At 40.9% G+C, this 25,934-nt stretch overlaps 1 protein-coding gene across 7 annotated transcripts; it reads left to right on the top strand.

Moving 5' to 3' along the window:
- The first annotated feature begins 484 nt into the window (after positions 1-484).
- OTUD4 (OTU deubiquitinase 4) lies at positions 485-25,771 on the top strand. 7 transcript variants are annotated; one of them, XM_040065004.2, is made up of 22 exons: positions 495-941; positions 2,477-2,560; positions 5,404-5,454; positions 5,762-5,808; positions 7,492-7,564; positions 8,039-8,120; positions 8,331-8,475; positions 10,379-10,436; positions 10,821-10,938; positions 11,165-11,229; positions 12,922-13,022; positions 14,280-14,404; positions 14,518-14,698; positions 15,266-15,431; positions 16,256-16,373; positions 18,046-18,101; positions 18,643-18,726; positions 19,317-19,455; positions 20,474-20,553; positions 20,629-20,743; positions 21,453-21,493; positions 23,139-25,771. In XM_040065004.2, exons 1-22 carry the CDS (start codon positions 777-779, stop codon positions 24,363-24,365), a joined length of 3,321 nt encoding a protein of 1,106 aa, XP_039920938.1. In that variant the 5' UTR covers positions 495-776; the 3' UTR covers positions 24,366-25,771. The 7 variants fall into 7 exon arrangements, with proteins under 7 accessions (XP_039920939.1, XP_039920938.1, XP_039920934.1 ...); XM_040065000.1 differs by having other exon boundaries at positions 18,643-18,801; XM_040065002.2 differs by lacking the exon at positions 18,643-18,726 and adding an exon at positions 18,754-18,801 and having other exon boundaries at positions 20,474-20,743.
- Positions 25,772-25,934: the final 163 nt, after the last annotated feature.

Here is a 25,934-nt window from a genome sequence, read left to right as displayed (position 1 = left end):
GGGAGCGCCAGAGCTGGACACGGTATTCCAGGTGGGGTCTCAGCGGAGGGGAGTAGAGGGGGAGAGAATCCCCTGCTGCCCACGCCGCTTTGGATGCGGCCCAGGACACCTCTGGCTTTGTGGGCTGCGAGCGCACGCTACCGGCTTGCGTTGAGTTTTTCACCAACCACCTCCCCCGTGTTGATTCCAAAACTGAGAAGCGCTGAAATGATCCTGCGCGGGAGCGAGGCTGTCAGCGCGGCCCCGGGCGCTGTATCCGCCTCCTCCCGCTTCCTCCTCCTCCGGGACTACGGCTCCCAGCAGCGCCCGGGCTGAAAGTGAAAATAAGCGCCAGGTTACGCTCCTGTTTGCGCCCTCCCCTCCCCTCTCTCCCTCCCTCCCTCCCGGCGGGCCGCACGTGTCCTTCCTTTCCCTTTTGTTTTCCGCCCGCAGGCCGGCTGCGCGCCCGGGACGCGCCCGCTCCCCGCGGCACCGGGACCCGCCGGAGCCGCCCCCGGCCCTCCGCGGCAGCCGGGAAAGCCGCGGCGGTGACGGAGCCGCGAGTCCGGGCTGCGCAGGAAACTTTGCCGCTCCTCCGCGCGCTCCCCACATGCGAGTGGACAACGTGAAGCCGGCTGCTGCTCTTCCTGCCGCTCCCGTTCCCGCTCCCGCGGCTGCCGGCGGGCCAGCGCTGCCCCCCGCTCCGGCCGCCGCACCTGTGCCCGGCCCCGGAGCCGCGCCGCGGCTTCTCCTCGCCATGTGGGACTAGGAGGGGTGCGGCGTTCTCCTCGGTGAACATGGATGCGGCGGGCAGGGCCGGCGGAGGGGAGCAGAGCCATCCCGGCAGCGGCGGGGACGCCCCCGGGGACACGTCCATGGACCGCTACCTGCGATCTCAGGGCTTGTACAGGAAGAAAGTGGCCAAGGATGGGTCCTGCCTCTTCAGGGCCGTGGCCGAGCAGGTAACCGGTTACATAAACAAAGCTCCTTCTCACGAAAGCATGGGAAGTGGATCTCGTTAGTGGGTGGTAATTAGCGTTAAAACGCAGACAGGTATAGGTTGAGGTAATGCAGTCGTGTCCCGGTGAAAACCGTGATTCTGTTAAAATAATTTCCGCCTTGCGAAGTGAGAGAAGTTACGTGTGTACAGCTGCCTCCTGCCACCAAGAAATCCTTATCTGTTTTGACCTTCCACCGCCTCCTCAGAGCTTTTTTCAGTGTAAGGTCTCAAGATAGGAATACGGCTGCTGGGTATGAGGTTGTCTGGGAAAAGGAATTTAATGGAAAGAGCTGAAAAGCCGCGTTCTTACTTTTGTTAATTAGTTGACTATAAAATTAGAGAAAGTGAGAAATTTATTTTCTGTTCTTCCTGTTGAATTCCCCTCCCCCATTTCAGTGTTAGTGTTAAAGGAAAAAAGCGACAGCGTCATCTTGTCTTAGGTACAAGCAAACAGCAGTGGGAGCTCTGGTGCTTCTGGTTGTGGGAACCCAGATTCCTGTGCTAATTATACACAGATCACTTTTAAAAAAGAATTCCTTTCCCCACTGAATTGATAAGTTCAGGCAAGCAAACACTATTGTTTGGAAGTGGGTGTTTTTTTTATCTCAAGGGAATATATGTATATATAATATATATAGCTATCCTGACTTTTTAATTAATACATAGAAAGTTTCTGTTACACTTCAGTGTTAATAGAATTTTTTCAGCTATTACATTTTAAACATCTCATTCTTATTATGGAACCATTTAGGTTGGAAATGACCTCTTAGAAAGTAAGGTCTTTAATTCAGAGCTATTAAGTGTTTATCTGCAAATTTGGTCTAATATGTGTACTCTTCATTTGGAAAAAACTGAATTTGGAAGTGATTTATTTTGAGCGTGGGGTGTAAGGACTGCAAGAGACGCTGTAGCTTAAATTGTCTGGAACTTCCTTAACGTTGTACTGAGATAACTTGGAATCTGTGATGAAAGTAATGGTTTCCCAGTAGAGATTTGAGCAGGATGTAGAATGCAGGTGTCATACTGGGAACTCAATTCCTGGCTTCCAAAAAAGTGTTTGGGCAACAGGCCTCTGGAAGAGAAGGTAAACATGTACTGTGAGACTTGGTTGGATTCCGTTTGAATGGATGCGTGTTGGTAGGTGACTTCCTCATCCATTCCTTCTCTAACTTCCTTCAGTTACTGAAGTCCTTTACAAAGGAGGCAGTTAAAGATTAACAATAAGTGCTGCTCATTTGCTTCGTAAATCCTTGTAAAATTGAAGGTTTGAATTTAGCAAACCTGTGAATTCTGCAGTTACTTAATTTTTTATTAAGTAATTGAGATTTGAATTGCCTGAAGATGTTGCTGCTAAATGAGTATGCATATTAAATATTCTTAAAAATAAAACTAGAGTATTTCCAAGCCTGTGTTTAGACAGCAGGCATTAATTATTTGTGGCCTGTCATCAAAACTCCTGAGATCCAATGTCACCTTGTTCTCTTTCTCCCTTTGTAGGTGTTGCACTCTCAGTCTCGGCACATTGATGTTAGGATGGCTTGTGTAGATTATCTTCGGAAAAATAGGGAAAAATTTGAAGCAGTAAGTATTTTCATTTTCTTTGTCAGCATTTAAGAAAAGGTACTTTATTCCTTCCACTTTGGCATATTCTGCACCTCCCTATGTTTGTGGCAATAGTCATCATAGCTAAATACCAGTTGGTGCTATTTTAATTAATTTGCACATATGTGGTAGTAACTCATTTTCATAACCTGGAGAGACTTGTGTACTCCTTGGACTGGAGTGATGTGGTGTGGGGGAAGTTTTTAAGGCTCATGAAGAAATTGAAAAGCAAGCTTAATCTTCAGTAGTCTATAGTGAAGCTGCTATAATCTGGATTTTAGTTTAGTATAATGCCTACTTTAATAAAAGTCATAAAATGTTTTTATTGCGCTAATTAATTGCTTTTCCAATGTATAAGGGATTTGACTGATGAGATTAGTGAAAATTTTTTTTCAGGGTCTGCAGTTTATTATGCATTGGCACTGTAGGTTTTTTCCCCTAAACATCTGTAACTAAGCTTTTCATCAACCATGGATGTAAAATATTTTGATATTCATTATACTTGGTCAATGCTGTCAGAGTTAACATTACAATTTCCTTTTTTTCTTCCTCTTAAAAGAGCATTAATCAATAGTGGTGCTTCTGTTTGTGTTTGTATGGGTTCTAGTGTATATACTGTTACCTGATTTCCAGGAAAGACAAAAGGGGAATGAGTAGGTGTACGGATTTGCTACTGGAAGATTATTACTCTCTTTTTCTGTTCTAAATTTACCCAGACCCAAAAGACAAAGACTGTTTTAGGTATGCACTGGCATAGGGAAGAGAAGGAAAGCGGGCACAAGGGTGTGTCTTTGTGCTGTAATTTCTGAGCCAGAACCCTCAGCTCAAATGTGGAAGTTACCAGGAATTAATGATATAAAAGCAGATCTCTCTGGGACAATGCTGCTCTGACTTGACTCCTTCCGGTTATTTCCAACTCTTGCATATCTCTCTTCTTACTTCATTTTTTCAGTGCTGACTTTTTAATCCCTTTCTTTCCAGAATCGCCCTGCTCACTCCAATATCTGCTTCTCTACTTCTGTTCTCTTGTTCCATTGTGTAGTGTTTTGAAATTCCATGCCCTTTTTGACTCTAAAGTGTGTGCTGTTTCCCATCCCTGCTTTGTTAGCCCTAGCTGGTTTTAGTATTGTTTTGGTCTCTCTCATCCAAACTCCTGGTCCCAGTGCTGTTTTTTTTTTTCCCCCCTCAGACATTATCCCAAGGTATGACCTCTCCTCTGTCCATCTTTGCTGTCCTTCTGAAAAGTCTGCTTTTTTAAAGTTTCTTGTGAGAGTAGGTGTTTCATATTTGGTTTTGTTTCCCAGTGTTCTTCCTCCCTCAGGTACCTCGCTTCAGCTTGCTGATTTCCTTTGCTGCCTCTGTCTCTCGCTCTGCTTTGTGTTTTCTGTCTGGAATACACCACTGTTATCTCTCTTTAGGAAAAAACCCAAACAAGAATTGCCTCTTTCCCTAATCTCCTGGTTCAGCCATTCACTTGCTGCCTCCTCACTAGTTATGCTCTATTAACAGGGTGGTGCTTCCTGAAGTTCCTCTCCTCTCTGTTTATTGTAATAATTTCAGCTTGAATTTGTGTCTTTCTTTTCAATGATATTGTTATAACCAAGATTTCAGGAATGTAGCTACTACCATCATTTCTATCCTCAGCCTTTCCTGAAGTGTTATCTTGAATTGCTGCTGTGTTACATTCATTCTCTAACTCTTCAGTTTCCTATGAGAACTTACTGGTGTCCTTCCTTTCTTCCTCTGTGCATTATCTTCAGGTTGTTTAATTTTGACACAAAAAGTAACTGCTGTCTGTGATCATGTTTGGCTGTTCCACCTTTTTTAACTTCACACCCCATTGCTTCTATCTAAAATAAAAATTTGGACCAGGCTTGTTAGTTCTTCTCACTTCCAAATGGCTAAAGCAGAACTTCTTAATCTCACTACTCCACACAGTTCTCCTTATTATTTGTTTCTTAATCACTGTGGGTAGAGAGGCCATGCAGCTTTGTAGCTCAAGTTCATAAAGGGATTTCCTTCTTAGTTTGCCTCTCTGTGGATCTTTATTTCAAGTAAATCAAGCAGATTGTGACTAAAGAGAAATTTTTAAAAGCAGCCTCTTGGTGGCCAGCGTGGCTGAAACACTTTGAAGTTAAGATGTCTCAACTATTGCAGCATCTTTCTCTGCTCTTGGCCAATGTGAATTTGGCCTCCTCATGTGTGTTAGGGAGTGCAGCTGAAGGATCACTTTCCTGGGCTGGCACTTGAGGTGTAGCCTGATTGTTTGCATCCTTTGCTGAAAGTAAAAACAGTTTGAGGTGATCCAGAACAGAGGAAAAAGTGCTGCATGAGTTGGCTGTACTAGATCTTACCACTGCTTCCATACTATGAAATGTGATTCCTGTTTCTGATTGTCCATTGCTGTTTATTTAATGAGATATTTGAACTCAAGTCCACAGCTCCTCTCTTCAGTGATGCTCTGCATGCCTGGGATGAATTGCCCAGAAACATCTACATGACATCAGCTTTGCTTTCTTCCAGATTCCTCATTTGGCTGCTGAGTGCCTTTTTGGGGGGTTTTGTTTGGTTTATTTTGACTTGTGGGATGATTTGGAAAGCTGTTTATGTGGTTATTTTCTGCAAGGCCAACCTCTGTGTTTGTTCCTTCCTTCATCTCGACATCCCTTTATATTTAGGTTGTAAGCTTTTTGAGGGCAGGGGAGACTTCCATTTCCAGTGGTACATTCCAATTGGTACAGTGGGTCACAGATTGGGGATTCCATATGCTGCACTATTAAAAATGACTAATTACTGCTGTTTTTGTTTTTTTTTTAATACAGTTCATAGAGGGGCCATTTGAAGATTATTTAAAAAGTTTGGAAAATCCACAGGTATGTTAAACTTGATTTATTATAGAAAGCAAGTACTTTAGTTGAAGATGGTGGCTAATTGGATTTTGTTTTTCTCTAAAGTGTTTTTGATTGGGCTTAAGAGGTCTTTGAATTACGTGAATATATAGTTTTATGTGTGCACTCTCTACTGTAAAATGATTTGGGGAGTTGTTCTTTTATGTCTTGTTGAACTCCAGATTCATAGATTTATTTTCAACAATAATTTCTTACATCTCTTGATCTGTTTATGAGAAGGTATAATTGTGTATTTGTTTGAACTTCTTTTTTTTGTTTGTTTTCAATACAGGAATGGGTTGGACAAGTAGAAATAAGTGCCCTTTCTCTTATGTACAAGTAAGAAAACCTTTCAGTATGTTTTACTGAGACAATTTCTGTTATTTTTCTAGTAAATCAGTTGGAACAGCAAAGATGAATTATGTTATACCATACCATAGTCCTCTGTAAAATTATAAATATACTTGAAAATTGCAGCTGTCAAGGGATTAAATAAAAATAGAAAAGTGAGTTTAGAAAATGACATTTAATCTGAGATGTGAATAGAGGTTTACAATAATGCCATGTATCTCGCCTGTACAGCCAGTTGTGGGTAATCTCATACAGTTTGTACTTTGTTAATTTTAATATCCTAGTTTTTCTGTTAAAATTTCTTCTGTTTCTCACCAAGCAACCCTGTTGCTCATGTGTGAGCTGTGCCCATTTCCTACATATTAAATCTTTCTTCACAAAGCAGTGAGAAACATTGTTCTGATATTTATAACTGCTTTCTAATTATTGTGCAAGGGAGTGAGTAATCCACAGCATCTTCACTGTCTGCTGTTTATAAACCCATTAAAAATTCAGAATTTCAAAATGTTTGCTGTAAATTAATGGCCTTGTCTGTGGATGAGACAGCTGGTAAGAGGAAAGAATCAAACTAGTTAAATATTACCTTTGGGTGCTTTTGAGTGCTACATGTGGGAAATGGCATGGAATTGGATCTTTGCGTTTTGTGAGGCGAATGGGCCAGCTCAGAGATGCGTGTCCTGCATGGATGGGGGAGGACTGAGCTGAAAGTCAGGGCAAAGCTTGGCTCAAGAGGCTTAGTGAGAAGGTCTCATGGTTACACTGACCAGGTTGTAGAGGGATATAACTCAGTTTAAGTCAGCAGATTTGGATGCTTAATCACATCACAAACTGGGATGGTCATGAACTGTTGTATTTCAAGCCCTGAGAAACGTATTCTCATAAATAGGAATAGTTCATTTTGCAGTCACGCCACACTAGTATCCAGGGCTGATAAATAGATAGAGACAAATCCTGGTTGATAATAGCGGGTTTTTTAAATTCCCATTGAAGGCATCAGGAGGGTTTTGTGGCACAGATGCAACCCTTATGTAGTATTTCACTGCAGAGGTGAACACACGAGTAGTCATCACTCTGCTTGTTTTGGGAAGACATGCTTCTATTGAAAAGGCAATTTAGAGTCTCAGGGGAAGTAGGAATAGTGGTGGAGGTAGGGGGAAATAGTTGCTCTGTCTCCTGCTTGCTACAGGACTTAAAGGGAATAAGAATCTCCTGTTCTGTTCCAATAAGTGACTTTCAGACCTCTCACAGGTATAGGTTGGTTATCTAGTAAATTTTTGTTCGCTCCCTGAAGTGGGTGGGTCTTCTTTTCCTCTCAGAATTGCTTTTTTCTGAGTAGCTGTAAAATGTTTTGTTTTGTTTTTTTTAATCCAGAAACTGTGGATATACTCAATTATTTTGCAAGACTGATAACACTTTTGCCTATGTGAGAAAGAAGTTGAAGGAAGTGACAGGTTGTTAAGCAAAGAACTCTAAGAGAACATTACGGATGAAAGGGAGAGAGAGAAAATATTTAAGTTTAAAATCATGACAGAGATTGATTACAGCAGAAAAACCCCTAGGTGTTTTCTGTGGTTATGTACCTTCCTTGAATTTGACTTCAGTGCTCAAATTTTTATTGATACTACTTTTAAAATAAATTCTTAACTGCTACTTTTTTATTTTTTTCCCCAGGAAAGATTTCATAATATACCAGGAGCCCAATGCTTCTCCTTCACGTGTAACTGAAAATGGCTTTTCTGATAAGGTATTAAAAAAAATATATGGCTATTGTGACAGGCTGAAGTAAGACTACTTTATAAACAGCAAGTGGTTGCATGTGGCTTTTCTTATTCAACACAATGAAATGTTCTGAGACTTCAATTTTAGCAGTTTATTTTGTGCATGTTTAAGACAGCTGTGCTGTTAATACATGGAGCACTTCTTTTTAAGTAGATGGGATGTATTTAGGGCGTGGAATATCTTCCTACTAATACAAAATTCTGTAAAAACCAATTTTCAGGCACTAACCACTGTCTTAATTATTTTTGGGGGGCTTTTGTTCAAATTCTGTTTGGTTTAAAGGACATCCAATAAACATTTTGATTGTTTTATTGATACATTGAGATCCTGAGACATAACAAAGCATATATGGGTGCCTTAAATTGAATTTAAAGGTAGTGCTTATAAGTAATCAAGTGAGATGCAAAGCCTAAAATATCTGTGTGATTTTTTTTAATAGGTATTGCTGTGCTTCTCAAATGGAAACCACTATGATATTGTGTATCCCATAGAGTATGCAGAGAAGGCTGCTCTGTGCCAGTGTAAGTATTAAGCTGTTAGTTAAAAACATTTTTACCAAAAATCTTAAAGCTATCAGTGTTAGGTTTCAGGAGAAGGCTCTCTATGGAAGTTTATTACGGTCGTTTTCAGTTTGAGTTGTCAATGCCTGTATGATTACCTTCTAAAGTGGCGGAATAAAAATTTAGGTGGTAACTGATTTTACTCTTCCCCTTTCTCTTCCTCTTTCCCAGCTCTGCTGTACGAGTTGCTCTATGAGAAGGTGTTTGATATGGATGTAAAGAAAATCATGGCAGAACTTAGTGCTGTTGGTGTGACAGAGGAAAGTAATGGGAGCAGTGAAGTGTCTGCTTCGGATTCAGAGGATGACAACTACAGGTAAATGAAATTGAAAAGTTGCCTGTGAGCGCATGCTAACAGTTTTCTGAATTTCTGGTGGCTAGTAGAATTCAACCAGAGTCAGGGTTGAAAACATTTAAAAATTACTAAGAAAAGAAGCACAAAGAGATAGGGTTAGAAGTGTGAAGGAATGCAAATCTTCGCTTACCTAAGGAGAGGCTTCTGGCCTTCCTCTGTTCTTCCTGCAGTCTAGCTTTGAGTCTCTTTGCATAATGGATTATTGCCATTGCAACATGTGCCTCTTCCTGTTTAGAGTAGTAGGATTCCCTGGGAGAGCTGTCAGTGTGCCAGTCTGGCATGGCAGACTGTGAGAATGACTTGGCTTGCTCTGCAGCTGAGTAGAGTTACAGGAATCTGATCCAACTTGTGTGGCCTCCTTCCACATCTGGGGGCTGGAATACCTGCTTGAGGTGAAGCTAATGGAGACACACAGATATAGCTTGCTCCATTTTGATCTTGATCATAAAGAAGTGGATTAATACTCTTTTTGCTGGATGCTCTAGCAAGCTTTGAGATTTTGACCTGACTCCTTTTGCACAATCAGTCATTCACAGTGCCGTTTTTGCACATAGGTGTTGGCAGGTTTTCTTCTGTTTAATAGGGTTCTTAACTCTGGCTTGTATGAAATTCCACTGAAACTGGAGGTGATGCTGCATCAGTGATCTTGTGCCCTCTTCCCACTGATTGCTACAGTGCTCCCCTAGGGTTCTGCTCTGTGGCATGTGGCAGAAGTTCTTTGAGCTGTTGGGAGCTGGTTTCTCCCACAGGCTGAAAACAGCAGAAAGGAAGATGAAGGAAATCATCGCAGGAAAAAAATTGTTCTGGGAAAGGGATTAGCTTATTTTTGTGTTTTGAAAAAAAAAAAAAATACTAGGGAATGTTGCCAATTAAAATACAAAGTATTTCTTCCTCAGGAAACAATTATTATAGCTAAATGTCAGCTAATGGAAATCTTCTTTATTCCTTTCTGTTCTGGGAGCTTTCCTGAGATTCAAATGCAGTAGCCTTACCCTGTATCTTTGGGATTCCTAAGAAAATATCCTGCTGACCTCCTTAGCACCTTTGGAAATAAGGTCATATGCTCACTGGAGACTGTGGACCTCAATGTTTTTGATTTAAACCATATGTCCTGTAATGCAGGGGCTGGTGTGTGTGTATGTGACTCTTGACCCAGTTAACACAAATTACAGACACTTTGCTGAGTTTATGAAGTCCTAAATCTTTTGCTTGTCTTAAAGTTGGCTTCAGCATTTTTCATCAGATAGTTTTCCAGAAGATTCTTTTCATTTTATAAATACAAAAATTTCAATTATGTTGTTAGTAAGTGCAATAGTTTTGGGTGAAGTTAATGCTGAGATTTGTGTACAACTGCTGTAGGAAAAATACTTGGGGCTTTCTTTGTGGAAAGTATTTTTCCAGTGATGTCAGGTGTAGAAAATAAGAGCAAATTAGAGTGCGTGATGCAAGTTAACTGATGGAGTCAGTTTTGGTTTTGACCTTTTTTTTTATGTCTCCTTTTGAAATGTTTTCCTCATGTAGTTTCAAAACTTTTAAGAGGACTTTCATTTCTCTGGTCTTCCACCCCTTGCTCTTTTTTTTCAAGTGACAACAAAGCACACATAAGATAGACTTCCTAAAACTTGTACTTAAATCCAAAATCTTATTTCTTTATCAAAGTAAGTTAAAAACACAGTTTTTATTTTAGACAGCTTTTTCACTTTAAGAGATGAAGATATTCTGATGTGCTTACTGTCAGGAAAACATATAAAGTATGATAGTGTCACTATTTTTATCCCCTTTTAGATGTGTCTTACCTGATTTTCAGGCCTTAGTAATGCTGTAATTCATTAGGGAAACTTGACTTGCCTCTGTCCTATTACAGAAGTAAAGCTGCAACTGTTAGTGAAACGAATGGAATGAAGTCTCTTTCTGGCAACAAGGTATTTATCCGTTGAGATTTATTTTCTACTAACTGGTACTCGGCTATATTTTTTAGTATTCAGTGTTCATGAGAGATTCTTGAGTTAATAGCTTTCCTAGCATGTAATATCCTAAAATCTACCTGTTTCTTTGGAAAGTAATATATATTTTTGATGTGCTCAGAGGTGGACAGTGTCCTTTATAGTGCCGCTTAGTTCTTAGATTTGTTCTGGCACGATTCAAAGAACACCACTTAATTTTTTTTTTTTTCCAAAGCTCTGTGTGCTCTTATGTGTTTTCAGCATTTCTATATTTCAGCACAAGGCTTGAGCACTGTGATTGAAAAATGCAAAGCTGCACATGTCTGTAGTTGACCATTTAGCACTTTGTTCTGTTCCATGCAGCACCTTGAGAGCAATGGGAATCCCAACTCGTTGGTGTTGCCTAAAAAGGTTCTGAAATCGCTTGATCCCTTGGTTTACAGAAACGTTGAATACGATGTTTGGCTCCAATCCAAATGGGGTGAGTAACAGAATACTTCAAAGTTGTAGCTTTTGCAAGCTGTGTGAAGTGAAGCCCTCCTGAAGAACTGATGCAAGTGGCAGTTTGGGTGTAGTTTGGTTTTCCTCACATGGGTCAGTGGGCAGATTTAGGGCCTGAACACCTGGTTTGCATTTTTACTGCATCAAGAAAGTAATCCTTTTGGTATATTTAAACTAACAGTATATTACTGCTTCTGTATTTACAGATCAGCAAAAACAAGATTTCTCTATTGCTGCTGGCATGCAATACTCCATTGGAGACAAATGTCAAGTAAGTAATATTGAATCATAGTTTACAGACACATTAACATTTTGCTCAAGATGTCCATTTTCTCTCTATGTTAACTATTTTGATATTGCTACTTTCTAAATACTCTTGGCTTGTGTCTTTAGCTGAGGATATACTTGTTCTTTAATTGTTGGCGGTGTTCATGACCTACAGCATACATACAGCTGATCAGTGCAGTTTTGCTCCATTAAAACCCACAAGGTTAACTCCAAGAGTATATGTAATAAGAGGACTGGGAGCCTCAAGGTTAAGCATGGAACTGTAGATCCATGTATTTGTGTTTGACACTGGAGATAGTGATTACTCTTTGTATATTGGCTTTGATAAAATCTCAGTATTTTGAAGTAATGAAGTACAGCTTGGTTTAGTTACTGCAGATCTTTAAGTCTTGGGTGATACTTCTTCTCAGGGTGTTGCAAGTTTGTTACACAATTAGTCTTCAAATTCTGTTAAGATTTGTATTAAGTGTTGCTGCTTGAGGAGAAGCAAGGTTTGCTATTAAACTCTCGATTTGTAGATTAGTGTCCGTAACTGTGTTAATGAAGCTGGTGGTACTCGGCTAAACGTGTTTCTTTCTAGGACGTTTGGCCATCTATTAAATTTATTAATACTAATGATCAAATGTTCAGTTGGGGCTAATCATGGAGCACAGGGGCTCTTTCAGTGCACTTTTTTTATTTGTGTAATGGAATCAACCATAGTGATTAAACTGCAGGGAAAACAAACCTAAAAAAAGCCCCAACCACAAAATACCCCACAAAGCCACAAGCCCTCAACCCCCCAGCCCCCAAACCAAATCAACCTAATTCCAGGTTGATTATTTATTGCTTAATAGTTCAGGCTTAAAATTTGCATTTAAGACCTAAGGCTGTCATGTGTAGTATTTATTGAAGAGTACAGATATTATTAGGAGAAAACACTGGGGTAATTAACATATTCTCTCTGTCAAATTTTATATGTATGTGGCAAGAGAGTAAATATATAGTATAAAAACATGGGAAGAAAACATGAAGTGAATAATGAAAATTAGAGTCGACCAAATTAATACAACTGTAAAGCCAAATACTGTAGTGAAACATGAGGAAATTTATTTTTTATTCAACAGAAGAATTTTAAGAACATAGGATGCCAGTCAGACAAGTAACACTGTGATCGTGTCTAAAGAACTTTTTTCGGTTGTTCTTAAAAAAACCTTCTGAAGAATAACTCCTGAAGTAATTGGTGTTTATTATGTTCCTAATTAGACTACATTTCACTGAAGTGAAGTGGATTTTAATAGGGAAAAGCTTGGAGTTTTATTGCAAGAGAAAGCATTTTCAGTAAAGCTGAAAAGCCTGGCTGCCCTGATTGCTTTTAACTTTCTCATGTGGTTTTGAAAAGCATATTTCATTAAGTAGTGTTCCCTAGCAAGCTGTTTCTTTGTGGGCAGTTCGTTTAGTGTTTTGTGTGTGTGTGTTTGTTTTAATAGTATTTTTATTCCTTTCTGAAGAAGCAGTAGGGATTGAAGATTGGTTTTTGATTAATTTACTGAACTGTGATGTGTATTTCTCAGCTCTTCTGTTGTCCAGAGGAAAAGTCCTGTTCCTAACGTTGTTGATATCTTAAAGAGTTACCTTTTCTCACAGTCATCTTTGGAGCTAATCCACATTTTTTTCTTACTCTTGTTCTTTACAGGTGCGCTTAGACCACAATGGGAAATTTTATAATGCCCATATTCAAGAAGTTTTTTCAGAGAATGGGCCAGTTGTTGTATTTGTAGAAGAGCTTGGAGCAAAGTGAGTGCTTAATTTCTTTTGGAAGGGAGCACCAAACTGAACAAAGCATTACTTTGGTTCAGTGTTAACTTCAGCCCCTGAAATGTATCTGTTTCTTTACTTGGAGCAGTACTACCACAATTTTTTTAAGAAAACAGCATACTATTTAAAAAAAGGAAAAATTGATTTTCACTTCATACTTTCTGTAGTGCCAAGTAGTCTGGGTATTACTTGCAGAGTAGAACAGTAACTACATTAATAGCATTTTAATTTTATTTTTTGTGCACAAGATTCAATCCTAAACAGATTGACCCCAGTCTAATAAGGTGTTGCTTGTACTTAATAATTAGATGCTAGATTTGTGACAAGCTTTTCTCGTTGAAAGGTGCATTGAAGCATCGAGCTCCTCTGGTAGCTCTGCCTGATTTCATACAGAGGGTGCCAAGTTGCTGTTTAGATCTGCATCATCTTTGCCCTACCTGGGACAAAAAAGTGTTTAAAGTTGTTGTGGATTTGATGGTTTTGGTTGTGTGGGGTGGGTTTTTCTGTTTGTGGGGAGGGGGCAGGGAGAGAGCAGTTTGAGACGTCCTGAGCTCTGCTGGAAGTCCTGTGACTTCTGGGTCAAAACAACCCCACATTGATTGTAGTTTGGGAAGAGGAAACACTTTCAATCAAGGTAAATGAGAAAGATGCCCATTCATCTCATGTGATCTCCTTTGAAAAAAACGTATTGCAAGATACGAAGATTATCTTGCAGTTTGAACGGGTTTTAAATTGGAGTTTAACCTGTTTGAATGTCTGCCTTTCAAATAATGTAAACAGTAGTTTGGACCATCCTACAGCATCCTCACTTAACAAGGCATTAGTTGTTCTGGGGATATACACCATCAATGTAATATCTTTCAACTTTGGCACCTATTGCAGTGTCCGTAACAAATTAATCCGAGTATATTGCTCTTATCTAAGTACATTGCTTTTTGTGACCATTCCCTTTTTCTGTCTGCCCTGAAGACATTACAATAGGTACTTCACAAATGGCTCATCATTCATTCTTTACTGGATAAGTTTGTGTCAACTTACCAGTTTTATGTAAAAAGAGGGAAAAAATGTGTTTGCTGTTCTACACATTGCTTGAATCATAAAACCAAAGAACTTTGAATGCAATGTTCTTAAAAATGGAAAGATTTGTTAGTATAAGTGAACATGTGCTATTAATTTATGCAAGTCCCAGTCTGGTCCTCTAAGGTATTTTTCCCTCCATAATTCCTTGTTTTGCAGGCATGCTGTTTCACTGAAGAGCCTTAAACCTCTTCCACAGACCTCTCCTATGGAGGGCTGGAACACTGTGCCAGGGAAGAAGATAAAAAAGTTTTACCCAACGTGGGGGCAGAATGCTCAGCCTGGTAGGACTGTCCCTGTCTTTGTGTGGCAGAATCTTCTTTGTCAGATGTTTTGTCCCAAAGAGCTTAAAAAAATGATTAAAACGAAAGTCTTACCTGTTTTCATGTTATCACAGATGCAGAGTGCAGAGGGCTAAAGAATCAGAGCAAGTCAATCAAACCCCAGTCAGCACTACCTCCTCGACTTCAGCATACTGTGGGAACCAGACAGCACCAGTTCTTGTGTTCTGGGCCCCAACCTCATCAGACCTCAACTGAGCAAAAAGCTCCGGGCAGGAATCCTTCCCAGTCTGCAAGGTAAAACTGCAAACAGCATCTGCCTCGGCTTGAATGCTTGGCTGAGCTTCTGGAACCCCAGGTGCCTGCTTCAGAAGCTTCCAGCATACTCTTTTGAAATACATTGCCATTGAATTCTTAGGAAGTGTCCCAAGTCCTTAAGAATAAATGCAAGCATGGGAATTTTTTTTTTTTTTTTTTCCATGGCAGAAGCTGCCAACAAAGCCACATTTTTTTTCTTACGAAGCGGATGTTAAGTGTGGATTTTGTTGTAGTTGTTTTTCTATTTGGTTAGGTCTGAAATAATGGTGTAAGTGCTTCTTGGGCTTGGCTAAGATCTTCCCTCAGCTTCTGCTGAACTTGTTATAGGGGACTGCTTTGCTTTTTGACTTACCACTTGAAAAGGAGTGTGAGAAGACCATTTTGACTGCATTTTTTGGTAGTGACTTTTTAATTTCTTCGGCTGCTGCAGCAGTGTTTCTGTTTCCATCATTGCATCTTCTTTCTTCCTCCTAGCTCCCAAGTTTGTAGCGGGTTTGATCCAGAGTTTCTTAGTCCAAGCGATGCCGTTTCCTTTTTTCCTGCCAGGAAAGCGGAGCGCGAGCGAGGTGAGGAGCTGAGCCACGGCAGCAGGGACTGTAACTACTTTGGGCTGTCTCCGGAGGAGCGCCGGGAGAAGCAGGCCATCGAGGAGTCTCGTTCCCTCTATGAGATCCAGCAGCGGGATGAACAAGCTTTTCCTGCTCTTTGCAATGTATGCTCTGTTCCTTGTAATTACCAGTGCACTGTCCGTGCTTGTCTGCGAGCCTTTCCTTAGCCATTGGTTTGCTGTCCTTGAATCACGCTGCACTTCAAAAGTGAGGGATATTTATTAAGCTTTGTAATTAGAAATACAGGTACCTACAACGCTTTATATGTTAAAGATAAGAAAATGCACATAGTAGTTTATCCTGGGAATAATTGAACATCCACCACACAGTGCTTTAGCCTTGTAAGTATGGGAAACACATGAGCATCTTGTAGCTGTAGGATTTTGGAGAGATCGTTCTATTGGTACAATTTTAATGAAAGTGGGTGGGAGTCTCAGTACATCCAGGGAAGTGAGGAGATCCTATGGGTAAAGAGCTACTCTCCACGTAGGTTTGTTCTAGAAACATGTGAGGCTTTTTGGGTTTAAATCCTCGGGCAAACAGAAACAAGAACAAGGCTGGGAAGAATGAGTAGGTGAAAGACTGAAGCTTAAGGGACAGAGGCTGCTCTCCCTCTGAGCAGTAACAGTTTGCTGTATTTGCTCACCTGCAGGAGGATGTGATATATTGTCTGAGTGAAACAGATTTTGTCACGTCAGCTTAGTGACGTGACTGCTCTTAAAGGACAGTTGGCAAAATGTAGCAGTGAATGAGAAAGAATGGATGAGTCTGCAGGACACTGAGCCAGACTCCCCCATTCCCTTTTCTGCCTGTCACAGACATAAATACTGTTTGTCTTGAAGGCTGAATAGTATCATAGCAGATGATGGTAAAGTGTCACTGGACTGATTACATAAAGTGATATTTCTGCCTTTGTCAACTTCTTCAGAACCAGTCAGTCTGTCAGGCTGCTACACAGACTGTGGATAATGTAAGCCAGAAAAAGTTCTCGAATAGTGAAAGAAGAAACAGCAAGTGGACAGCAGAGGTGGAGGAGCAGGAGAAAGGTAAAACCAAATGCGTTTAGATAATGGCTTTGTTTGTTTGTTTATTTGTTTGGTTTTGTTACCAGCCTCAGAATTATTCAAGATGGGGCATCTGTTTAGGCAACGAGGGAAAAGTTATCCTAAGTAGCAGTACCAAACTGGGCTGGAGGTAGCAAGGGTGTGGTTTGTGAAGAAAGTGCATTGCTTGCTTTGTGAATGTGGCAGAGAGAGTAGACTCCTGGCTGGGATACTTGTAGTAAATGGGAAGAGAAATGAGAGAAACTAAAAGACTTACCAGAGGTACCCTAAATTAGATCCTTTTGAAATTCTAGAGTGTGTGGCAGAAAGTGCCAGTGGGAGGAGCCTTAAGAGTCATTTATGAGAAAAGCAGGTAAAAGTATTCACTGTGGCATGGTTAAGAATTAGCATACCGTGGTACAGGAAGGGGAGAAGATGGTGTACAGAAGGGTTGGAAAAACAAACCTGTTTACAGTAGAAAATGCTGTCACATGGTCAAAAACTTCTCTTTGTGTTTTCTCTCTCCCCTCAGTCAGTTACAACACTTTAGCTGCTCTTCATGAATTTAAAGCTTTTCCTCTTCTGTGAGGAAGTGGAACGTGGCAGTAATAGATGAAAGCTGTAGGTGCCAGGAGGAGGTAGTTAGTAAATCTCTGCTAATTGCAAAGGAATTTTTAAAGGAATGTTCATGTTTTTTAAGGAATGCGCATGTAGAGAAAGCTGGAGAGAAAGTAAAGACTCCAGTGTCATAGATTTGGCTGAAGGGCATGGCATGCCCAGCTTTCTCTGCTTTTTGTGACGCTCTGGATTGCATTGCCTCTTGTGAAACTAGGTTAATAATCCATTGGGAACCAAGTCTACTTCCTTCTGAGTGTTTAGGGATTCCTATTGCTGCCCAGGGATTTGGCAGGAATTCTCAAAAGCAATACTCTTTCCATTTATACTGCTGTCTAGTTGTGACAGAGTACATAACAAGCTTTTTAAAATCTACATCTACTATTGATAATCTGGGCATGAGTTTGATTAACAAGCAGTGGTCGCCAGGTCTGAACATAAGCCAGAATGTGAAGAACTTGTTCAGATCTTATTACGTCATGCTTGTTTTTTAACACTGTTTTCCCCACCAAAGTGTTTGCTGGTGCTTGAGAAATGAAACTTGGTGCAGCAGTCTGAAAACTTTTTGAGATCTTTTAATCCACTGCAACATTCTAAACTGCTTTTACTCAGTCAAAAGTAGACAAGACTTTGCGCTTCTGTTATCCTAAAAGTTGAATATAAAAATGCCAATCAGAGCACTTTCACTTTAAGCAAAGTACAAACTTCTGATTCATTAGGAGCAAATTGGGATGAATATATTTAAAGGGACAGCTGCATTTCATTCCTGTTTTCCCCAAACATCGCTGAAATGGTTTCCAAACCATCAGTAAAGAACTCCTGTAGAGCTTGGAGAACCCAGGTTGATGTAGTTGCTCTGTTACTGCCCAAAAAACTGTTTGTTTTAGGATGCTTTGATCTTTGGTAAAAATAGAAATTTAAGTTTTCTGAAGTAATATATACGAAGGTATAGGTTTGGTTTTGAAAGTTTAATTTTGGAAAGACAAACTAACTGGCTTAAGTTGTGATGGCCATAAGTGGTGTAATGGTTCATTTACTAGGTTATGTCTTGGTGTTGCAGAGTCAAATTCCAGGCAGATCCACTTAAGTCAGAAGCTTGAGCCAAATTCATCTGAGGTAATCTTAAAGAAAAGACCAAATTTTTTTTTAATGTTATTGCTTCTCTGATACATGATTAGCAGAGCAATAGCTGCCTTTAGAGCTGTGATTGCTGCTGCTGCTTTACAGCTTTTAGTGAAATACTCCAAAGGCTGGAGGCTTGTATTTCTGTCAGCTTTCCTCAGCCCTGTAACCTATACTTAGTCTTTCTCTGCAATCGGAGTCCTCAAACCTGGGCTATCGAGAGCACTTACGAATCTGGATTTGTAATTGCTTAGTACAGTCTGTACTTTCAGTATAATGGGACTACAGAAGATTTGATGTTTGCTAATAGTTACTGTGCTAACAGACCATGAGCTCTGAAGTTCAGTGAAGATTCATGGCCCCTTGTTGGCTTTTATGCTGTCCTTTCAATGAGCAAAATGTCATACTAGTATAATATGTGGTGGGTGCTTAGCCCACTTTGTATGGAGTGTGGTTTACTGTTTGTGAATAACTCTTTGTAAAGTTAATTTTACTATTAGACTAGCTGTGTATGTTGTTTCTAACTTTGCTTTAGAAGAATAGTCAAGATGAGAGTTATCCAAAAGCTTCATCTCCTTTGGAACAAGTAAAAACAGATTCTCCGATTCTTGCTGAGCAAGTAAGAAATGTTTGTTTGATTTCAAAGTTTTCCAGTCAGGAGACTTCAGACAAAGGGGAGCTTCATCACAGCCACGTATGTATTACAGTACTGGCTTTTAATTACACAGTCATTTCTATTGTGATAATGCTAAAATAACATATTTACAGTTAGGAATTTGTTTGTCTAGCATAAAGATTGTAAAAGGACAACCCTTGATAGAAAAGTAAAAGTATATCTATTCTTTTCTGAGTGTGGGGTTATTTCATATCTTTCTACCAAGGTAGCTGTGCTTTTCCCTTTAAATTCTTTAGCTTTTCCTTTTCAGGTTTCTCTGAGGTTATTGGTAATTGCTTGTGGGGGTGGCTTTTCTTTTGGGTGGGAGATATTAAATGTAAAGCTTGAGAAGGCGGTTCCAGCTCTGGGGGCTCTGTGGTACAGGCATGGCTTGACAGAGCTCAGAGCAGAGCTCCCCACACAGTGATGCAGCTCAGATTTCTTGGGGTATGTTCCTGGTTAGTACTTCCCTGTGGGGATGGTAGTAGTCCAGGTAAGACTGAGTCAGCAGGGTCACCAGCCACGATGGGATTTAGATTTGTTTGTTTTTACAGAACCTGACCGAGTGCTTGCCGAGTGTAACTCCAACACCCTCCCCAGTCTTCTCTGAGGTGCATTTACCTCCAGCAGTGCCTTCTGTACCAGCCATTGTGCCAGCTTGGCCAAGTGAGCCAGCAACATATGGACCAGCAGGTTTGCAGAAATACTAACATTAATCAGAAATGACTAACCCTGGAAAATGCTTTAACTCTCTTACTAAGTTGAAGATACCCCCAGGAGATACTGTCTCGTATAATTTCACATTCCAAAGGCAGGCATTCATAGGAATGTCGTTTCTCTCTGCTGAAAGCTAGTGAGAGTTGTAACAGATCTTTGATTGCCTGCATGTACAGTTTGCTTCATTCCGAACCTGAAGGTATAAGTGGGTTGTGTACCTAATTGGCCATTTTCCCTCTTGAGTGGGGTGGCATTGAGTTTTGAGGATCTGCTTAAGGTAGAACATATTGTCAGCATGTTGAAACCTGGTAAGTGTTTGTGCTCTGTGTCTCATGTAGTAATAGGCTCCTTGGTTGACTGAGGACTCAGCTTGGGGCTTGTATGTCTGAAGCGAATGAGATCCATTTGGACCTGTGCTGCAAAGCCTGTAATGGGTTTTTGTGTGCTGTGCATATCTCGTGGTCTGTGGAGTTAGCTTAGAATCAATAGTGCTCCGTAGATCAGGTGCTGCATTTTCTGTCACACTGCTGTTCCTGTACAAGAACCAGCTTTCAGAAAGGTCAGCCTGCTTTGTTCACATGAGACAGTCACAATCCTGTCTCACTTGTCTGTGTCTGTGACGGAAGGTGGAGCCAAGCTGATCTAAGCTCAGATTCAGAGTTGACTCTAAATGACTAGTCAGAATGAAAACTTCAGGGATTCACATAAAAGTTTCATTTCTCCCATTTTTCTCTCCTTCCTATTTCCTTCTGGCATTCATAATTTTAAAAAGAAACATCAGATCAGTTTAGCTGTTTCTGGAAAGCTTAGCTTACTTGTTTCATTCTTTCTGAAAACTATTCTCTGCATTTTGAATCCTGCTTTTCTGATGTCTTTTGGTTTGTGATTATTTATATAGTTATAGATATGCACTGATACCTGTTCTATTTATATATATATTTATATATATATATATATATATGTATGTATGTATGTTGGGTTGTTCTCCTTCTAGGTATTCCAACTCAAATACCTGCTTCTTCACTGATGCCAGGACCAGCAACGGGACCTGACTCTATTGTATCACAGGCTCAGGTAACATCTGCTTCAGGTGCTGGAGTTCCTGTGTGGCTACAAGCAGTTAACCAGCCTTTAATGCCTTTGCCTCAGACTCTGAATCCCTACCAGGATCCATTATACCCTGGATTCCCTTTTAATGAAAAGGGAGAAAGAGCTGTTGCACCTCCTTACTCCCTGTGCAGTACTGGGGAAGACTTACCTAAAGGTGAGAAGTCTGAATTTTACACCATTCTTCCTAATAGATCTTCTTTTCTTAAAATGTAGATAAACACAACTTTTTTTGGTCCTGTTGTCATTCTTTGTCAGAAGATCCAGTAGTTGGCATTCTGTGATTTTAAGATGTGGGAGGGAATATTGAATAGAGTTGGAACTCTTTAGTTTGCATTGCCAACATCATGACTGTTTCAAGTGGTCGCACCTGGAAATCTGGTAGGATCATTTTGTGGTTCTTAGCTTGCCCTGCCATAACTTGAGGTTTTGTGCCTGTGAAGGATTATCTTTGGAGAACTACTCCTGTCAGAGTAATAGGTTTGCCCACGTCATTTAAAAGCTTGGAGGCTGTTGAGCATTTCCTTACTGATCTGGTAAGATACAGGTTTTGGTATATTATGAATGCAAGGTATGCCCATAAAGAACATCTCATGTCTGACTGCATGGTGGTGTTTGTTTAGTGAACTGTTTCTTTAAGAACTAGAAGTTCACAGACTGTTAAAACTGAAATTTAAACTGCTGTTGCGTTCTAGATATCTTACTGTGGCAAAAAAACCCCAGCTAATCAATTGAAGACATGCAAGCAATAACTTAATACCAGTGTTCACTACTGAAACGGAACATTGGAATGGAAATTTATGCAGTTTTTTTATCAGATTAAATTATTTTAGGTCTTCATAAATATTTTTGGTTTTTTTTTTTAGATAAGAATATTCTTAGATTTTTCTTCAATCTTGGTGTGAAGGTAGGTCTTCAAACTTACTTATATTTCCATGTTTGTTATAAAAATCACTTGTAAATAATTGTTGGAACTTGGAGTGCAGGAGTTTTGTTGCTGCAGTTATACACTTCAAGTCCATCTTTCCAGTTTGAGGTACTTATTTTGTGTTCTGCTAACTGGGATTCCAGCAGTTGTCCACAGTGCAGTTCAAGTCAGCAGAAATTACATTCATGTCAACAGCATAGTGAGAATTCTTGGCTTCCAACTGTGGCTGCACAGCCAGCAAATTGTGCTTTAAAGTCTGAGATAAATCGTGAGTGAAGATGCTTATTGCAGATGACGTGACAGGGAATAAGAAAATGCACTCAGACTGCAGCCCTGGCTGTGTACTGGCCAAGTCACTGCACTACAGATCCCAAAATCTTTCCCTGGGGACCCTTCCTTAATAACCTGCATGTCTGTCCTTTCTGCTCAGGTTAGTGATTACAGTATTTCACAGTAATTATAGCAGCATGTGTGCATGTGTAAATATGGTGCAAATCTCTGTGTGTGGTTGGAAAAGAGGCTCAGTCAAATCCCAACGTTTTTCCATTGCTTGGCAAGGACTAGCTGTTTGCTTTACTTCTCCCTTCTGCACATAAAAATGCTCCATTTTACCTTCTTACTCCTTGTGTCAGGCAAACGGCTTGGGGCAAGGTGCTGAGAGCTCTTGGGCTTATTTCATCAAACATGGGCCATAGCAACAATATTCTTTCGTGTCTGAGCATGGAAAGCGGGAATATTCAGCAGTTTCCAATGTAAATTTGATACCTCTGCCTAATATAAGTTTCTGTGCTTAATAGGAAACCTGTAAGTCATTAATTAGCAAGTGTCACCACAAAGCATTTGAACAGCATGAGTTTCCAAAGCTGACGTGCTTGGGACTATCCTTACTGCTACTGTGGATTATTTAGGATCTAGCCTGTCCTTTTGGTGATTCAGCACCATCTGCTGGTCCCAGCCCACGTTCTAGTGGCTGTGCTGCTTCGCTGGTGTCACAGGGTTCAGCAGGCCTGGGAAATACCCTCTGCACGGTCTGTCTGCTGCTCTGCTCCAGCCACTGCCCTGCTGGTGCCCACACCCTTCCACTGCACATTGGGAGGGAAGGGACACCAGCAAAGGAGGTCTGCCTGGGCTTTTCAGGATCGTTTGCTCCAGGGACTGTTCTATAGAGTTCAGTTCGTTAATGTGGAAGTAGAGAAGAGGGAAGGGTCACCACCTGAGGTGGACAACTTCAGTGTTGTGGCCTTTGGAAAGTGAGGTCTAGTAGAAGAAATTGCCAATTAGTAAGTGTGATTCTGGAAAATGAGTTTGAAATGTTTCTCTTCAAACACATAGCTAGAGCTCGATTTACTTTGTCCTTAACTTGGTAACAATTTCTATACGGTTTTCTTACTGGTCATAACTTGCCCATTTCAACTGCATTTGGAAGGAAAACAAAAAATAAAAACACCATCCTAGAATCGTAGGATTTGGAACTGAGGGCAGTCACTGTAAAGAAAATTAACTTTTATCTCCTGTGATGAACTGTTTCAAAATGATAAATGACCGGTGTGCTTTTTATGTCTCTCTGAACATTCAAACGACCAAATAACTGATTTTTAATTCTTTTTTCCCTGCTGTCTTGCAGGCATACAGTTGTCCCATGTGGGCACCCCATTCTTACCTGTACCCCCTGCACCAGGCCTATTTAGCTGCTTGTAGGATGTACCCAAACGTGTCCCTTCCTGTGTATCCGCACAACCCTTGGTTCCAGGAGGCTGCTCCCACTCCGAACGAGAACGAAACTGCACGACCAAACAGGCACTTTGCTGTCCAGACTGAGGCCAGGTCCAACGGTCAGATTCCACAGGTCGAGAGATCTCCATCACTGCCTCTGATCATACCTTCAGCTCAGGTGACGGAAAGTCAAGGACAGGTCTGCGTCGAGCCGGAGAATCCAGCGCAAGCTCTTCACGCGAACTACGAGGAGTCCCTGAGAGGGAAAAATATGTTTCCGCAGCCGCCCTTTGGACACAATCACTTTCTTGGAGCCGTTCCAATAGCACCTCCTTTCTTTCCTCACTTCTGGTATGGGTACCCAGTTCAGGGTTTCATTGAGAATTCGGTAGCGAGACCCAATGTTGTCTTGTCACCTGAGGACAAAGAGGCAGCAGCTGGCACCTCTGCCAGCATGTACGTGGGCAAAGAATGCAGCCCTCCAGTTCCTGGAGTGAACTGTGCAGAGCAGCTCCAGAAGACCAACAGCGGCGGCGGCTCCAACACCGTCCCATTCCCGGTGGCTGCTGCGGGGACCCCGAAGGACACTTCAGCCAGGGCACCTCAGCTGGAGCAAACCTGTCCTTCGGCCGCTCCCAAGCAGAAAGCAGCCGGGCAGCAGCATCGCCCTCCACAGACACAGGGCCCAGAGAGGCCGACGGCAGGGCCCAGCACACAGCCGCTGCTGGCAGAACCTCCCAAAAACGAACTGAAACCTGGCACTCCCGGCAGGAAGGAGAAGCCTGCTAAAGGGAGGGAGTCCAAGGGCGCTGGGAACGTGCAGACGGAAAGCAGGGCCCAGAGAACGAGGGAAGAGAGCTCTGAAGATGACACTGAGGTTTCCGACATGCTGAGGAGCGGCCGATCCAAGCAGTTCTATAGCCAGACTTACGGAGGAGGCAGAAGGCCCAGACCTGACAGGGGTTATTCCAGCAGGGGAGGATACCAGTTCCAAAGAAACGAGGAGGCCTGGAAAGGACCACCCAGCAGAAGCAGAGATGATGGCTACCAGTATCAGAGAAACTTTAGAGGGCAGCCATATAGGAATGACAGGAGAAGGGCAGCGCTGGGAGATAATCAGAGGGGGCAGCAAGCATAAAATGAGTGGATAATTGGGAAATTTAAGAAGCAAAAAGTAATTTGAAGTAGCAGTTTAAAATGTTAATTTCTTTTTAGTGAAGTTCAATGATACATTTAATTTTTGGCAAGTAAAGACTAAGAGGGTGTTAAGTCCTACCATAGGGTTTTTGGGGGGATTCTAGAGTTTGTTTGGCTTAGCAGTTTTTCTTCAATGTCAAATTAGAAAAAAAAAAAAAAAAATAGGTTTAGTGTTCGATAATTTTTTTTCCCCAAAAATTTTGCGTTTGTGATAGAAAATGGGTATGTGTTTACTAGAGTGACAAATGACAGCATTTGATGTGATCTAGATTCTAAAATTGACAGTAACATTGCACCAAATATAAATGTATATTTTATCATACAATGCCTTAGTTCTGAACTGAGCTAAAGGAATTCTCAGCCTACTGCACTGTTGTCTCTGATATGCTTCCAACCCAAAGGCCTTTCATCTCAAAAAGAAAAAATATCTGTCAAACTTGAATGTTTCTCTTGTGTGTTACACATACGGCAGCCAGCTAACCCCGTGTCTTAGGTATGTTGTATATAGTTCTTTTCATAATCATAGGGTATATTTTTGAATTTTAAAAAGCATTTATTTGTTGAAATCAAAATCAAGACAAGCAGTCAAGAATACCTGTGTGTGAACTGATAAGAATGGCTGTTTCCACCACGAGTTCTTCTTAATGCTGGTGTGACTAGAATGGTGCCTATGCCAACTGAATAATTACAAAGACAATAAAAATGTAGATGCTATGCATTTCCAAAATAATTCTGCATCTGTTATAATAGCAGAAGTTTTTTTAATGCCACTTTAACACTAATGCACTGACAAATCCTAGATATTTTGTGAGGAGATGCATAAAGTACGTGTTACGTTTTTTTAAGTTTGTACGATTGAGCTACTGTTCAGTATTCTTTTGTTGTTGCACTGTTGATGTTTTGCATGTACAACTCCTTGCTGGAACTACTTTTAAAAGCAGGAATGGAGAGTCTCAGTGTGCTCTGCTCTTCCCTACAATTCAGAAGAAAGTGGCTTCTGCCTTATATTTTTACACTGTGTCAGAGTTCTGATGCTGTTTCTTCTGAGCCCGGTTACGATCTCCGCAGTGTTCCTGTTGCCTTTGCAGTCTGGATGTTCAGCTGTCCAGGCTCGGAGAGTGCAGTGTGCACAGTATTCACTCAGCTCTGTTACTCTGTAAAACTGAACTGTTGTGTATATTTTTATATCTCTGTATACAGTAGTGTAGGTAATGGTACCCATTCATTGTGTCTGAGATTGCACACCCTTGGTGCGGAAACCAGAATGATAGTTACATGATAAAGAGTTCGTTTTCAGATGCATGCTATGTATAAAACTCTAATTAAAATAAATGTTTTGTCTTTTCACTTGCTTTCTAAATTATATTTATGTATTTAAACCTGTTGCAATGGCATTAAATGAAGTGGTGTTCTTACAGAGACAATTATAGTAAGCAGCAGAATGATGAACAGAATGCGGCAAGCAGCAAACAAAAAGAAGCCATAAACTGAATGTGGGGTTTTGTTCATA

The sequence above is a fragment of the Hirundo rustica genome, chromosome 5, assembly GCF_015227805.2.
Source record: "Hirundo rustica isolate bHirRus1 chromosome 5, bHirRus1.pri.v3, whole genome shotgun sequence".
In the NCBI taxonomy this organism is placed as follows: Eukaryota; Metazoa; Chordata; class Aves; order Passeriformes; family Hirundinidae; genus Hirundo; species Hirundo rustica.
This window is presented reverse-complemented; position numbering and strand designations above follow the sequence as displayed.

Excerpts from the sequence above, each read along its gene's own strand:
- OTUD4 (XM_040064998.2), top strand. The coding sequence starts at position 777 with ATGGATGCGGCGGGCAGGGCCGGCGGAGGGGAGCAGAGCCATCCCGGC. Across the intron at positions 14,405-14,517 it reads GGGGCAGAATGCTCAGCCTG|ATGCAGAGTGCAGAGGGCTA; the intron begins GTAGGACTGTCC and ends ATGTTATCACAG. Across the intron at positions 14,699-15,265 it reads AATCCTTCCCAGTCTGCAAG|GAAAGCGGAGCGCGAGCGAG; the intron begins GTAAAACTGCAA and ends TTTTCCTGCCAG.